Source organism: Hemiscyllium ocellatum, chromosome 12 (assembly GCF_020745735.1).
Source record: "Hemiscyllium ocellatum isolate sHemOce1 chromosome 12, sHemOce1.pat.X.cur, whole genome shotgun sequence".
Classification (NCBI taxonomy): Eukaryota; Metazoa; Chordata; class Chondrichthyes; order Orectolobiformes; family Hemiscylliidae; genus Hemiscyllium; species Hemiscyllium ocellatum.
The window spans coordinates 68,404,701-68,418,771 of NC_083412.1; the positions used below are offsets into that span (position 1 = coordinate 68,404,701).

The 14,071-nt window shown below is 41.6% G+C and overlaps 1 protein-coding gene across 4 annotated transcripts in view; it reads right to left on the reverse strand.

The window, feature by feature from the left end:
• Positions 1–1,341: 1,341 nt before the first annotated feature.
• Positions 1,342–14,071, reverse strand: part of LOC132820815 (NXPE family member 3-like) — a 36,102-nt gene continuing 23,372 nt past the window's right edge. For all 4 annotated transcript variants that reach the window (XM_060833138.1, XM_060833135.1, XM_060833136.1 and 1 more), the window contains exons 4-6: positions 11,049–11,122; positions 6,835–7,044; positions 1,342–2,039 (exon numbers count right to left, since the gene is read on the reverse strand). In XM_060833138.1, the coding sequence (XP_060689121.1) occupies positions 1,495–2,039; positions 6,835–7,044; positions 11,049–11,122 (829 nt within the window). In that variant the 3' untranslated portion in view covers positions 1,342–1,494. The remainder of the gene's footprint in view (positions 2,040–6,834; positions 7,045–11,048; positions 11,123–14,071) is intronic.

The following is a 14,071-nucleotide window of genomic DNA, read 5'->3' on the forward strand; positions in this document are numbered from 1 at the left end:
CACTTTGTGTCTCTCACTGTGTCTCACACTTGCACACACACACACCATGGGTGCTGGGGCAAAAAAATAAATAAATAAATACAGGGTTCCCAGGGACTGTTGGGGCATAGTGGTACTGTCCCTACCTCTAGACATAAGAGGTCTAGGTTTAAGACCCACCTGCTCCAGAAGTGGATAATAACATCGGAATAAGTTTTTCAAAATGCTGTTGGGATTTTACGGGGGGCACGGTGATTCAGTGGTTAGCCCTGCTGCCTCACAGTGCCAGGGTCCTGGATTCAATTTGAGCCTCGAGTGACTGTCTGTCTGTGTGGAGTTTGCACATTCTCCACATGTCTGCGTGGTTTTCCTTTGGGTGCTCCAGTTTTCTCCCACAGTCAAAAGATGTGTAGGTTCGATGGATTGGTCATACTAAATTGTCAATTGTGTCCAGGGATGTGCAGACTCAGCGGATTCACTTTGGGAAATGCAGGGTACAGGAATAGCATAAGCTGGTGGATTTGGGTGGGATGCTCTTCAGAGGGATGATGTGGACACAATGGGCTGAATGGCCTGCTTCCACACTGTGTGGATTCTATGATTCACTGAGGAATACCAAGGAAACATGTTGAATTAAAAGAATACTTCAATTACCGTTTTATATACCATTCCTGCATCACAGGCACTGACGTATACAGGGACTTCATCGTTTAAAGAAGAAAGGAAAAAAATAAACAGGAGTCTCAAGCAATCTGTTCATTCAAAGAACTGCTTCTGAGCTGGCTGTTCACAGTCCATGTACTACGAACGTGAAAATAAAAGGGGATTTGATGATGGGATACCTGCCTCTGTGGAGTTATTTGAGTCCACCAGGCAACTTGAAATACAAAACATATTTGTAACAACATATACACAGTATAGGACAAACTAGGGCTGGGTAGGATTCAACAACCAGCATTACCCAAAGCATCAGTTTGCAATCACACACGCAATTGGTTTCTGGTCACATCTGTATTACAACCTGGTTCCTTGAATATTTGCATATTCCCATAATGTGTGAACACAACAGGTCTTGGACTGGAACAGAAAGCAAAACATTCTCCCTTGCCCATTTTCTTAACTTCTGCCCTAACCATTCATTGTAGATGATATGAAGTAAGGGACAGAGTGACTGGTGACTCAGAAACAGGGACAGACACATTACATACCTGGCCAGCTTACCCAGTGCCACTCAGCATTCCCCTTGAAAGTGTCAGGAAATAACCTGCTGATATTTGTAACTGAACTGAAGCCACAATTGCACATAATACCCTTCAATGTTGCATTGTTGGCATAGTACCACTTTTTAAAAAAGATAAATGCTGCTGGTAGATCTATATTTAAAATATTACAATACAATCATCAAAAACATGCTTCCAAAATTCTTGAAGGACATGCTTGTAACCTTTTCATTTTGTCATACAACATAAATCTCATGGCTGCCATTTTCAATCTAATAAACAGTGCTTCACCTTTTCATAAAGGACACACATATGAAAGAAATACATCTACTTCATTTTTTATAATGATTCTTTTGGGATGTAATTCATGAGGTAGGTAATGTGCTATTGTCATCTCCCAGGCATCCACAAATGCCACGTTGATGCCCTCAAACATCTTTCTCATCACTAAGTCAAGTTGATAAGAATACCAGTCACTGTTGTAGAGACTGACCTCCCGCGGAAGGGCCTGGACATTGGCAGTCTTTATTACAACCAGTGTATCTGGGCTCCTTTCCAGCAATCGTAGAATTGACCTGCGGATGTTCTGGAGCCTGCGGATGTATGGTTCAACTGGGAAAGTGTTGAAATGACACCAAATGGTGAAGGCTATAACAGTGTTCTTTCCACCTTTAATCTCATCCAGTTTATTTGCGATGAATGGCAGGTCCTGATTTGAAATGGGCGAGATTCGGATCGGTGAGCCATGAGCATAGTATTCCACCTTGATCTTGTTGTCTATATCCAAAGCGAGATGTGGCCCCGTCTTCCTAGAATTGCCAAGATCAAACTTCTTCAGACCTAAAACAGAAGATGGAATTACACATAACTTGACAGTGAGTTATCATTCCATTGATCATTATGAACAGACCAAAGTAGACAAATCACTAAGAACATTAGTGTTTTAACTTGGGGATGCTCTCAGCTCTTATCCTACTTTACTGCGGGACCATCAGTTTCATACAACAACGGAAAGTCAGAAAAGGCAAGTGAGCAGCCAGATTAAATAATTCGGATCAGTAGGCCAGTGGATGCCCCAGGAAACACTCAGGGAAATAGGTGGGTGAGTTCTTGGGCAGTTAAGCAATTGAGATGAGAACCAACAGTTAGAGAAGAAAGCAGTCAGGTAAGAATATAAAGAGCAAGGTTAAAAAGTATTCAGCCTCAGCAGTTGTGTCAGTTAACAGATTCAGAGACACACAAGGCAGAGGATTCTGTTAATGATAAGCAAGCAAGAGGGTGCATAACATGGGAGGGTGTTGTAGATGGGACTAGATTTTCAGAACCTTCTTCAGAATGAGGCATTTGTAAGTGGGGCCATACAGTCAGTCTTAGTTTAACTTGAGCATTTTGAGGAGCTGTTTGCGTTATATTCATTAAAAAGACTGATAGGTCAAAATGCAATTTTATACCATCATGTACAGAATAAACAATTTTGTAATGCAACAATAATGTCTCGTTTTTATTGTTCTGAAGTAGTAACAAGCCAGAAATAAATGACAGAATAAAGCAGTGTACCTCAAATTATGTTAAAATTGAAGACTAAGTGCTCAATTTTGCCAAATGTAAACTTCAGATAGTTTCATTCTCTCCATGAACTCTGCGAGTTATCTCATGCAATTCCTCACTTCTCACCTTACTATATACACACAACTTTACTTGGTGCCACCCTTGAGCTAGTTTGAATAACCAGCAGAGGGCATGCTCACCACTGCCTGGACCTTCAGGTTTCCTGTTGCTGACAACACATTGAAACACCAGGTGTGTGCCACGTCACACACTGCCAGCATCGAGGAGTCCCTTATAGTTGGCATAGTGGGAGGAAATGGAAAAGTAAAGAATGTGAGGGCAAACAGGTAGCATGGGCAATATCTCATTGGAAACAGAATGTCAATTCGCAAATAAATTGGCACTTTGAATTATCATCTGAGTTGACATTTTGTTTCAAGTCATCCTTCCTCAGAACCCATTGTCCCGAAGAAGGGTCATTCAACCCGAAATGCTAATTCTGATTTCTCTCCACAGATGCTGCCAGACCTGCTGAGCTTTTCTGGCAATTTTTGGTTTTCTTTCTGATTTGCAGCGTCCACATTTTTTTTGGTCTTTAAATCGTCATCTGTCTGATTGACTGTCCTTGTGTCTGCAGCTACAAGAAGGAAACAAGAGGTTTCCCTTCCTTAATGCCTATACTCTTTCCCTAATACCCACTGCAGTATAACATTGAGTCAATGCTGAATGTGGGAGCATCAAATGTCAAAGCAACTTCAAATAGCTGTTAGCGTGAACCTTTTCTAAAACAACAGGAAAGAGGAAGAAAGAAAAAAAAACAGAAAAACTGCATTGGTTTCAGGGACTAAACAGATGCTGCATGCTTTTAAAGCAACAACCAATTTACAGTCAAAGAATGGTGTTGGCACTGTGCTCCATTCATCTGGATGAAATGACCATAAGGAGAATCGACTCTGGGCCCAGTGAATGTCGTCTGCAGACTGAGGGGACGTATAGCTGTGTGTCTTCATGTGGAGGCTGTTTGGCAACTGCTGCTGGTTGCTGATGGTTCTGAGCTATAATGATGATGATCAAATACTGAGTCAAAGAAGTGGGAAGGACTCTGCAAAGGTAAAAAAGGATGAAGAAAGACAGAAGGGGTGAAATTGTAACTTCCAGAATTCAAGGCCAAATGCACTAGACAATTGGTGCAGCAAAAGCGAAATGGTGATGCACAAGAAGTCAGAGTCTGTGCAATGAGATAGTTATGTAAGAACATAAAACTATCAGGGATTGGAGCAGGAGTAGTCCATTTGGCCCCTTGAGCCTACTCCGCCATGCAATGTGATTATGGCTGACTTCGTTCGGTTCTTGAGTATCAAGGGCATCAAGGGTTATCGCGAGAAAGTGGGAGAATGTAGCAGAGAAACCTACCAGCCATGGCTAAATGGTGGAGCAGACTCGATGGGCTGAATGGCCTACTTTCTGCTCCTATGTTTTATGGTATTGTGATCTTTATGTGGACTCACTTCCACTTACCCACCTGTTCACATAACCTCTAATTCCTTTATTATTCAAACACTATCACTTTGCCGAAAAAACATTAAACGAGGTAGCCTCAGCTGCTTCACTGAACAGGAAATTCCACAGATTCACCACCCTTTGGGTGAAGACATTCCTCCTCACTCAGTCCTAAATCTGCTCCCCTTTATTTTGTGGCTATGCTCCTAGTTCTAGTTTCACCCACCAGCGGAAACAACCTCCCTGCTTCTATCTTATTTATTCCCTTCACAATGTTCTATGTTTCTATAAGATCCCCCCTCATTCTTCTAAATTCCAATGGGTATAGTCCCGTTCTAGTCCATCTCTCCTCATAAGCAAATCCTCTCAACTCTGGAATCAACCATGTGAACCTCCTCTGCAACCCATCCAGTACATGTACATCATTTCTCAAATAAGGAGACCAGAACTGCACACATTACTCCAGGTGTGGTCTCACCAGCACGTCATACAGCTCCAACATAAACTCCCATTTTTAAACTCAATCCCTCTAGTACTGAAGGACAATGTTCCAATCGCCTTCTAATTTTCCTGCTGCACCTGCAATTCAATTCTTTGTCATTCACACTTAGGTCCAATATTTGATCCAACTTGCCAAGGTAACCTGAATCCCTTTCATGAACTCATTTCAGGAATATATTTGAAGGAATAGTTAGGATTTCTGTATAAACATTACCCAAACATAATTTTTGATCTGACGGGCCAAGTTAACCTGAATATAAAGTGCTTTTAACTTCTTTCTAAGTCTCCCATGTGGGATCTTTCCAAAAGCTTTGCTGAAATCCATATAAACTACATGAACTGCATTACCCTCCACTACACACCTGATCATCACCTTGAAAACTTCAATCAACGTTGTTAGGCGTGACCTCCCTCTGACAAAGCCATACCAACTCTCCCTGATCAAACCTTGCCTTTCTACATGTAGATTAATTCTTTCCTTCCAAATATTCTCCATTATTTCCCTGACCGCTGATATGAGACTCAGTGTAAAATATTACAAACGTCTTTTCTGAATTCAGGTTGAGTGAGTGAGCAAAGGTTGATAGATTGTGTTGAATCCAGTAAAGTGCAATGTCATGCACTTTGATAGGAAGAATCAAGAGGCAGACATATTGTTAAATGGAGAGAGAACCGAAAAATGCACAACTCAGGAGTATCTGGATGTTCTTGTGCATGAAATACAAGGTCTTTTAATGCAAGTTCAGTCTGTAGTAAGAAAGCTCATGGAATTGTGAGCTGTGTTGTGGAGGGTTTGAAATTTAAAATTAGTCTTTTTACAGTATACAGTGTTGATGAGGATGTGCCTGGAGTAGTATGTATCATTCTGCTTCCTGCTTTTAAAAATGGATGTACTGGCATTGGAGACAGTCAAAAAGACATCCACTCGACTGAGTCCTGCGGGGAAGGGGTTAACACATCAAGAATGGCCAGTTAGGCGTTCATTCATTTGAGTTCAGAAGAATGAGGAGCAGTCTTATTGAAACATGCACGATTCTGTTGGGGCTTGAGAGGGTAGATGATGTGAAGGTGTGTCCATTCGTGGGGGAATCTTGAACTCGGGAACATTGCTACAGAATAAGGGGACAGGGAGAGAAAAGGTGCAAAAGAATTTCTACCAGAGAGTTGGTAATGTTTGGAATTAGCTATCATCCAGTACAACTGAATGATTTTACTGTGGAGGTGGATAGATTTTGGAAACATTCAGGAGTTGAGGGCTATGAGGAGCTGGCACAAGAGAGGGGATGAGGCCTGTGACAGATTTGCCATGATCCTATTGTATGACAAGGCAGGGTCAAGGGGCCAAATGGCCTCTTCCTGTTTCTATCTCTTCTACTTTTCTGACATCGCCACTGCCTCAGCTCAGCTCCTCTCGAGACCCTCATTAATGCTATAGTGACCTTGACACGAGATCATTCAAATTTATTCCCACAAACCCCATTCATAGTGAAATTTCGTTCTGCCTTTGACTTTATTTGCTGCAAATCCTATTCACCGATCGCATCTATGCACCTGCAATGGCCCACGCTCAAATGAAAACTTGATTTTAAAACTGTCATCTACATCTCATCATAACTTATCTCTTATCACCCCAGCACTGAGACGGCTGTACTCCTATCACCATAGGGTGCTAGAACAGTCCCAGATTTAATCACTACACCATTGATGGTCAGGGCTTTAGTCACCTATGATCGGGAATTCAATCTGTAAGCATCTCTGACACTTGACCTCATTTTCTTCCTTTGAGATACCCCTCACCCTTGCCTTGTTTGACCATCTATCTTGATATCCGTTGATGGAGCATGACATCTAATTTTGCTTTATTACTCTCTTAATTTTGTACTACTTCAGAACAATTTATTACAATAAAGATGATATACAAATGTAAGCTGCTTCACTGCAGTTTAAAGTGTGCTGTGTCGAAATACTGACTGACTTTACAAATGTTGAAGAAAGTATAAATGCCTAGGAATTTATAAAAGATGATTATATGTAACACATAAAGCAAATTATATCAAAATCCATGAGAAATATGGATAAACATCACCTGGTACAAATTCTGTCAAATATTCAAACCACTGACGTATAGTGGAATCTCCAAAAATGTGAACTTTTTTCCCACGGAGACAGTTTGTAATATTTGCAGGAGTGTTGAAGCGTCGAACATTACAGTTTCTTGACATCCACTGGTCCTGATAATAAAATCCAGCCGGTGAAAGCAAGGGCTTGCTGGAGACACATCCTCCAAGATTTATGCCTGAAAAGAAAAGCACATGAATTGCAACCCAAACAAAATGCTCTGCATCTGAGGTGGAGGTCATTCCAATTTTTTTTAAGTTGGCTTATCATAGTTTCAGGGGCAATAGTGAATCGCAAAATAAAGTTTTTTTATTATCAACAAAGAGTGACAAAGTAAAGTAAAACCGTAAAGTTAAATGGCCACAATGGGCCAAACACTCACTGGCACAGATCCTCCAGTGAGCAGACAGTGAGAGTCTGGATGAACTCAGAAAGATGCATTTCTCAGACGTCCAAACGCACTGACCATGTGGGAATCTCATGGAAAGTTGAAATTTCTGATGGGTCCTGACTCTAATTCAGAGGTGGAAACTTCAGATGGCTTTGTTTAACCTTAAATGTTTGTCATGAAAGGTTAGAGGATTGAAATGTCCCATAACTCTTGGTCAATCACTTAGATTGGTTCACAAACATTCATACTGGCCCACTCTACCCTGGACATCCAACACAATAATCCCCACCGAGAACACCCCCACCCCAGACTGCTCTTGTTTCGCCACACAACCTGACAGTTGCCAACTTCTTCCCTGCCAAGCTCAGGCAACTGCTCCTGCCCCTCACTCTCAAGACTCAATACCCACTCCAACCCAAGATTTGATATCCCTTGACATGTTACCCCCTCCCCCACATGACAATCTGTTCCCTCACCCATCTGGCACCTTGCTCTTTCACACAGCCACTTGTTGTAGAGTGGGCTTGCAGATTTTGCTTTCTGATTTAATTTATTAAATTGACCACTCCTCGAGGAATTTTATAAATACATATATTTGACTAATATGAAAGGAGAAGATTTTGTACTGATGCAAAATACGTTTTGATTACTGCACTTAATTTGCATAGGACACTGTCAAACTAGAGATATTAATAATCATTGACCAGCAACAAATGACAAATTAGAAGAACCTTGTGAATTAGTCTGCAACTAATGAATAAGTAATGAAGAATCCAAAGTGAATAAAAGTTACATGATTATTCATTTTAATTATTAATTCTCTGTACATCTCTATGACTCTATGTGTTTGAATATATCTATTGCCTAGGGGTGTGTTTGTGAGGTGTTCCGGGAATTGGGATAGTTCCTCAGTTAAGTTGCTGTATTGAGTCGGTTGAGTTTTCCAATTGCTGGATTATTTTAAATTCTGGTTTGTTTTCTTCATGTCTAAATAAATTCTGTTTTGCTTATAGACAAGTGGTTTGAACAGCTGCATCACTCCTGGCTTATCCACTACACATCTGCCTTTCAAATACGAAACAGTTAGAGTCTAGACTACCTTCTTAAAATATTCTAAGAGAGTCTGGCCTGGTCCATAACAAATGATTAGATTAGATTCCCTACAGTGTGGAAACAGGCCCTTTCGCCAACAAGTCCCCACCGATCCTCCAAAGAATAACCCACCCTGACCCATTCCCCACATTTACACCTAATGGGTGGCACGGTGGCAAAGTGGTTAGCACTACTACCTCACAGCACCAGAGATCTGGGTTCAATTCCCGCCTCAGGCAACTGTTTGTGTGGAGTTTGCATATTCTCGCTGTGTCTGCATGGGTTTCTGCCGGGTGCTCTGGTTTCCTCCCACAGTCCAAAAATGTGCAGATTAGTTGAATTTGTCATGATAAATTGCCTTTGCTGTTAGATGAAATGGTAAATGTAGGGAAATGGGTCTGGTTGGGTTGGTCTTTGGAGGGTTGGTGTGCACTTGTTGGGCCGAAGGGCCTGTTTCCACACTAAGTAATCAAATCTAATTAATGCACCTAACACTATGGGCAATTTAGCACGGCCAATTCATCTAACCTGCACATTTTTGGATTGTGGGGGGAAACCAGAGTACTGGAGGAAACCCATGCAGACACGGGGAGAATATGCAAACTCCACACAGACAGTTGCCCGAGGCTGGAATCGAACCTGGTTTCCCTGTGATGTGAGGCAGCAGTGCTCAGCACTGAGCCACCACACCTCCCACAAACACATCACATAAACACTCTAAAACAATCGATCATCTTAGAGTGAGAAAACATGTAAACTCATGGACAGATTAAATGATATTGAGGGAGGAAGTGTGTTCTTGTTTGTTGGCTGGGATTTGAAGCCAGTATTGACGTTGTCTTCTGTGTCTGATAACTATAACTTCTTTGTCTTTTATTAGTTCCTTACATAGCTGTTAGCTGATTATGCTAATTTACTTTATTACATTGAATGAAGTCTGATTTCATTCATTAACTCAATAACTGATTGAACATCTCCTATAGCATATGATCTAGACTATTTGCAGAGATTAATTCAAAGCTTTTAATTAGCCTACCTTAACCAAATTATAAATTATCACAACTCGCTTTGAAAATTCATGATCTTCACCCACTTTTCTTAGTCACTGACTAATTAGTTCTGGGTCTGTTAAACTGTGGGTACTGACTGGAGTTCAACACCTACTGCAGTAAAGAGCACAGTTTCTGTGATGATCCACTCTGACGATGGTCTCTGTGTGTTGGACTTTATTTCAGTTGAAAAAACTCTGGGAATGTTGGGTTTGTCAGAAATAAGAATTCTGACCGAGATTGGAAGATGTGGGCTTTTTGTTATTTTTAAATTGAGTTCTGGTTACCAAGGCAAAAGGAAAATGACAAAGGCCCAGAAATGTTGGGAAGGAAAACCATAAAGGCACTTCATGATGTCAAAGGAACATACAATGCAGAAAAATTAAAAGGTTTGAGTTATAAAGAAAGTTTGGATAAGCCAGGATTTTTTCACTGGAGCAGAGGAGATTGAAAGGTGACCTTGCAGAAGTTGAAATATCATGAGGGGTATCGATAGGGTTAATAATAGGTGCCTTTTCCTGAGGATGGGAAATTTCAAGATTAGGGCACAGACTTTGAAAGTGAGAGGAGAGATATTTTAAAAAGACTCGAGGGGCAAATTCTGTTTTACACAGAGGGTGGTTCACATGTGAAATAAACTGGTGGTTATGGACACAATTGCAATGGTTAATAGACACTTGGGTAACTATAACAAGAATGGTTTGAAGGGATATGGATGAGGAGAAGACAGCTGGGACTAGTTTAGTTGGGGATTATGTTCAACATGAATTGATTGGATTGTTTCCGTGCTGTATGACTCTATAACATGGTCTCGTGAAACACGTATGTGGGTTGCCAAAAAAACCTGATAAAAATAATTCTAGGTTGATAGACTCAGACAGTGACTTGGCAGGGGATGTACTGCACTGCTGGAAGTATCACCTTTCAGCTGTAATAAACCAAACATTGCTTTATCCTTCCTCCCAGGTGAATACAAAAGATCCCACCTTACTACTTTGTAGAAGGACATAGGAGTTTACCTGGGCCTCCTGTCAATACTGTCCTTCAATCAACAGTAGTAGCACAGGCTCTGTGGGTATTAGCTCAGTGCATTTAATTTCTTTATGATGCACTAAATTGTCTGCTGCATTTTCACACGTTGCATTACAGTGATGACCACCTTGCAAAATATTTCATTAGCTGCAAATCATTTTGAGACATCTGGTTGTCAATCAAGGCTATCTGTGTTGCTTTTTTAACAGAACTGGAAAAGTTAATTCTGTGCCCTTTTGTAATTCAAGCTAAAAGACACAGAGTCATTGATACAGTCTGGTTAAAAGCACATTCAGGGCTGGAGTGAACCAGATGGCTCCTTGTTCTGTCATTCAATAAAATCATGACTGACGATGGCCTCAGATCCAATTACTTCCCTGAAGGTGGAAACAGGTCCATCTCCTGGGGTATGCATCCAAAGTCTGCCTGAGGCTTCAACTACGTCATTGAGAACAAATACTTCATTGTTCCAACACATTCATAGGTTTCTCTTTCCTTGTGAGTTGAACCTTTCGAGCACGATACAATATCTGCAGCAAAGGATTACTTACTTGCTCTCCCTTTAATAGATAAATAAACTAATACAACAGTCATTACTATCATTTATATTGCTCTTACCTGTATGAGGTGAAGGTTGCACAGTTACATATCCCAGGCCATTGGGCAATATGGGCCTCTTGACGTTGACGCCACTGAAAATACATTCTTTTTATCATTATTATAGTTATTATCTGAAGTAATTGCAACCAGAATTGTAATCAATATAAATTACACAGGACAGGAATCCATTTACCATGTGGGAGATCAGCAAGCCGTGCTGGCAGTTCAAGCTGTGACATGTCAAAATTCAAGGTCTATTGTTTTTGTTTGTGATGATGTTCCCACCTCCCTCTTCCTACTGGCTGGGAAACTCACTTGGCTGTGATGCTGAGCTTCATCTCCCACCTTGCACATTTGTTTCCTTTACACGTCACCAAAAGAAGGAAATGTAACCCTCTTCAGTTGGATGCACTGTTTAAATCCATTTCCCCACCCCATGGCACTGCAACTACCTTGAGCAATTCATCAGGGGAGATGACGGTCGATTGATATTAATCGCTAATCTATAATTCTAGAAACTCAGTTAACCTGTGCTTGAATCCTGCCACAGCAGCTGGTGGAATTTGAATTCAGTTGACAAATATCTCAATCTGCTGTTTAGCATGGAACCATTGTAAATTGTGGGGAAAAAAAACCATCTTGCTCAGTAAAGCCCTTCAGGGAAATAAATCTGCCACCCTTACAGCATGTGACTCCAGACTCTCAAATCTCCGAGCAAGCCATTCAAGTGTATTGAAGAAGGCTGCTCACACCATTTTCTCAAGGGCAGCTAGGGACAGGGAATAAACACTGGCCAGCCACTGATGGCCATGCTCAATGAGTGAATTTTGTAAAAATGTAGATACAAATTCCATTGCAATGAAAGAAGATTATGTCGTTTGAACTCCCAACTAGACAGAGCATCCAGCACAGATGACCAAATCTCAAAACAATGGCAGACAATGTTAGAAATACTCAGCAGCTTAGGAAGCATTTGTGGAGAGGGAAACATAGTTATTGGGCTAGATTTTCCATTTTGATGAGGCAGCAGGTCCAGTTGCAATATGAGGAAATAATTGGATGAGGTAGCACTGGTGGGATAGTTAGCCCCCATCCCACTACAATCAAGTGCTGGTGTGAGAAGGGGAAGCTCTGTGGCTGACCCACCACCAATTAATGCACAAAAGTTAGTTAATGGCCACTTAAGGGCCTCAACTCACCACCATTCCAATGAGCTGAACATTTGGGGTGGTTCTGACAGAGTAACCATAATGACCTGTCTGCCAGATTGGGAGGACTTTCATTTGTCTCCAGTTGTGGGCAGTTGACTGCATGGATGTGGGCAATGATCAGTGGAACCTTATCCCCTTCCCTTGGTTCAGAACGTCTCGCTCAGCTTTCCCCATGACCCTGCCCCTCAATACCTCAAAAGTTGAGTGACTTCAGTGTAGACTATTGAGGACAGGAGGCATCTTTTTATATTAGAAAGTGGAAACTGCTTAAGAGGCATCACTCCACACTAAGGACAAGGCACAGAGGTGAGTCTTCATGAAATTCTACAGAAAATGCTTGGATTGAATCCACATCATTGACATCATTCCACATCAGTCATCCAGCCAACTGTGAACTCATTGACCACACTAAACCTTGACCTCAAGGAGAGATCAGACAGGTTTATTACCAGGAAGGGATACCATTCTGTCAATCTCACAAGTAGACCAATAACAATGGAAAAACATCTTTTGCTGACTGACTCACTGTGCTTTTTCCAATGCCACACTTTTTGACTCTGCCTCAACTCTACCAGTCCTTCCTGCAGACATGGAGATGGTGACAAGGTGCAGACTTTGAAGAGGTGGCTTTTAACACCTCTGAGAGAACTGCAAAATGAGCCCCACCAGTGATACACTGTGAACCACCTGCACAAAAGGATGCTCATTGAGAAAACAATTGGAGGTCTGTCTTATCATTGAGTGCATTCACCAGAGTATCCAAATCAAAATCACTGAAGCATTAATTCTGAGAGTCCCAGCTCTCCAAACTACTTGCTGTACTCCACCATATAGGCACTGGGATTAGATGCAACACATGCATCTGGAAGTCTGTTTACCATGTGTCATGTATCATTACATTGCTGCAGATGTATGATAATGAAAGGAAAGGAAACGGTGAGGACTGCAGATTCTGGAGATCAGAGTCGAGAATGTGGTGCTGGAATAGCACAGCAGGTCAGGCAGCATCGAAGGAAGGATAGGGTTTGGTGTTGATGGGTTTGCAGTGCACAGACATGGTGGTTGCACTATTGCTCTGTGTGTATGTGTGTGTGTGCCAGTCTCTATGCATTGACATTGTGAGGCAATGTTCTAAAGGGCCAGTTCTCCTTGAGAAGTGTGAAGTGCATAAGACTTGGGAGACAAAAGGCCAAGAAAAGCCAGGTGTTTGTTCAATGTTTGGCCTCGTCTGTCGAAGTTGCAAGGTCATGTGAGGGGCTGTAGAGTTGCGATCTGATTGCAACCCTGGATCTATGCTATGAGCTGCTGCATTTTCAGAATACAGCCAGTTGCAGGGAGTGGCGAGAAGGTTGGTCTCCAAAAAAACCGTGTATTTTCAGCCAGTTTTAAGATATCAAGTGGCAACATATTATCAACCATCCAGAATACCATCAGTAATGCCATCAATAAAGTCATTATACTCACAGTATGTTACATTGTTGTGATACAAAGATGATGTCAGGGATGGGCCTTATAACAGGGATAGACATGCCTCTGCATTAGCATCCGCTCTGTTGTCACTGTAGATTGCACTTTCACACTGATGTTAGAGGTGAAAAACCCAACCCCAGGCTTTCCACACCTCCCCAAGATAAAACTAGAATTGGGTGGGAAGCAAGTTCCTAACATCAAGAAATCTCCGGACTCCCTGGTACTGCCTCAAACAAGAAACCCTCGTCACACGTTTCAGATTCAATGACAATGTGTGTGTTGCATTAGATGGTCTGGAGTGATGGTGAGTGTGCTATTATTCACCTCAGTTCCAAAGAGCGAGAGAAGGTCCAATCAGTC